The sequence below is a fragment of the Piliocolobus tephrosceles genome, unplaced genomic scaffold (assembly GCF_002776525.5).
Source record: "Piliocolobus tephrosceles isolate RC106 unplaced genomic scaffold, ASM277652v3 unscaffolded_10566, whole genome shotgun sequence".
Classification (NCBI taxonomy): domain Eukaryota; kingdom Metazoa; phylum Chordata; class Mammalia; order Primates; family Cercopithecidae; genus Piliocolobus; species Piliocolobus tephrosceles.
In genome coordinates, this window is record NW_022291606.1 from 1 (window position 1) to 306 (window position 306).

The 306-nt window shown below is 28.4% G+C and overlaps 1 protein-coding gene across 1 annotated transcript in view; it reads left to right on the forward strand.

Annotated features, from left to right (window-relative positions):
* Nucleotides 1-6: 6 nt before the first annotated feature.
* LOC113220731 (probable inactive protein kinase DDB_G0270444) overlaps nucleotides 7-306 on the forward strand; it is a gene marked incomplete at its 3' end in the record, with an annotated part of 1,052 nt that continues 752 nt past the window's right edge. Inside the window, exon 1 of the mRNA XM_026450033.1 lies at nucleotides 7-280. Coding sequence (XP_026305818.1) covers nucleotides 10-280 — 271 coding nt within the window. The remainder of the gene's footprint in view (nucleotides 281-306) is intronic.

A 306-nucleotide genomic window follows, 5' to 3' on the forward strand; every position in this document is an offset into this window, starting at 1 on the left:
AAACATTTTATGATTTTATCAGAAGATAACCTTTTATTTTTTAAGAGTATAAAGAGAAAAAAAAAGAGTGATACTGTGAGTTCAGAGAAAAAAGAAGTAGGTTCAGGAGAAAGTCGGACAAATGAGACTAGCTCCATTAATAAAGGGCAAGAAAAAAAAGAAAATTTAATAAAACAACCTAGTGCTATTAAGGATACTCAAAAAGATGTGGAAAAGGTAACAAAAGATGAAACTGTTAGTAATACTGACATAAGTGACAAAACAGAAGTAATAAACAAAGGTGATAATACAGAGGAACAAAATAAT